This window comes from Monoraphidium neglectum, assembly GCF_000611645.1.
Source record: "Monoraphidium neglectum strain SAG 48.87 unplaced genomic scaffold scaffold06315, whole genome shotgun sequence".
NCBI classification, from domain to species: domain Eukaryota; kingdom Viridiplantae; phylum Chlorophyta; class Chlorophyceae; order Sphaeropleales; family Selenastraceae; genus Monoraphidium; species Monoraphidium neglectum.
The window spans coordinates 1,308-2,332 of NW_014007323.1; the positions used below are offsets into that span (position 1 = coordinate 1,308).

Here is a 1,025-nt window from a genome sequence, read left to right on the forward strand (position 1 = left end):
ACAGGGCAACACAAGGAGCCTCAAAATCTCGGAGTTATGGGGTGAGGGGCCTGGCGCTCGCAACACAGACGCCCATCTGCCTCTAACACAGCATGCGGGAGCAACTACCACATCTAATCACCCGCTGACATTGCCGCACGCCGCCGCGACGCCGCAGGCCCGTCGACGGTGGCGGATGGACACCTCCGGGCGTAAGCGCGCCGCGGCCAGGGCAGCTGCCTGCCGCCGCGCAGGGCTCGGCCAGCGCACACAGCGTGCTAATGCCGCCCGTTAAACTTCCATTGGAGCAGCTAAACGCGGCGACGCCGCAGGCGGCAGGTTGCAGCCCCGCGCAAGGTGCGTGCAGGGGGCGGCCGACGTGCAGCTGCGCGCTGACTCGGCGCAGTTCGGGCCGTTCAGCACTGGGGTAGGGTAGCTTCTGCACAAGATTGCCGAACAAAGCAACATGGTCATGCGCCGTGGCAGCCGCACCCACTGTTGCACACGCACACACACCAAGCGACCGGCACGCAACAAACGTACCCCGTCCTTGAACAATAGCGACACGCAAGTGCCATACCGAAGGGCCCCGCCCACCCCCTGCCCTGCCGCGCCCCCTACCCAGACCTGACCCAACCCAGCAGCGGCGCAGCAGCACCGGCCCCGCCCGCGGGCGCCGCCGCCCCGCTGGCCTCGCTCCTGCAGGCGCTTGCTGCCCTCGACCCCGGCCTGAGGGATGCGCTTGCAAGATTGGAGCGCGACGGCGGTGCAGCCGGCGCCGCCGGCGCCGCCGCCGGCCCGGTTTCTCGCGCCAGCCTCTGCCGCGTGCGCGCGGCGCTGGACGCCGCCGCGCCGGACGTCGCAGCGGCGGCGGCGGTGGTCGTGCGGCGCCTGGTCGGCGCGCGACCGGCGCAGCCGCCGGCGCCGGCGCCGGCGCCTGCGCAAGAGCGACCGCTGCCGGCTGGTCCGCCCACGGCAAAGGCCGCCGCCGCCTGCCGGGGCGGCGTCAGCAGCCCTTTCGCTCTCCTGGCGAGCCAGCTGCCGGC

At 72.4% G+C, this 1,025-nt stretch overlaps 1 protein-coding gene across 1 annotated transcript; it reads left to right on the forward strand.

The window, feature by feature from the left end:
* Positions 1-604: 604 nt before the first annotated feature.
* On the forward strand, positions 605-984 carry MNEG_16390 (hypothetical protein; the record flags this gene model as incomplete). The annotated part of the gene is made up of 1 exon (XM_014035140.1): positions 605-984. A coding segment is annotated over one exon (380 nt), but the record flags the coding sequence as incomplete, so codon positions are not given.
* Positions 985-1,025: the final 41 nt, after the last annotated feature.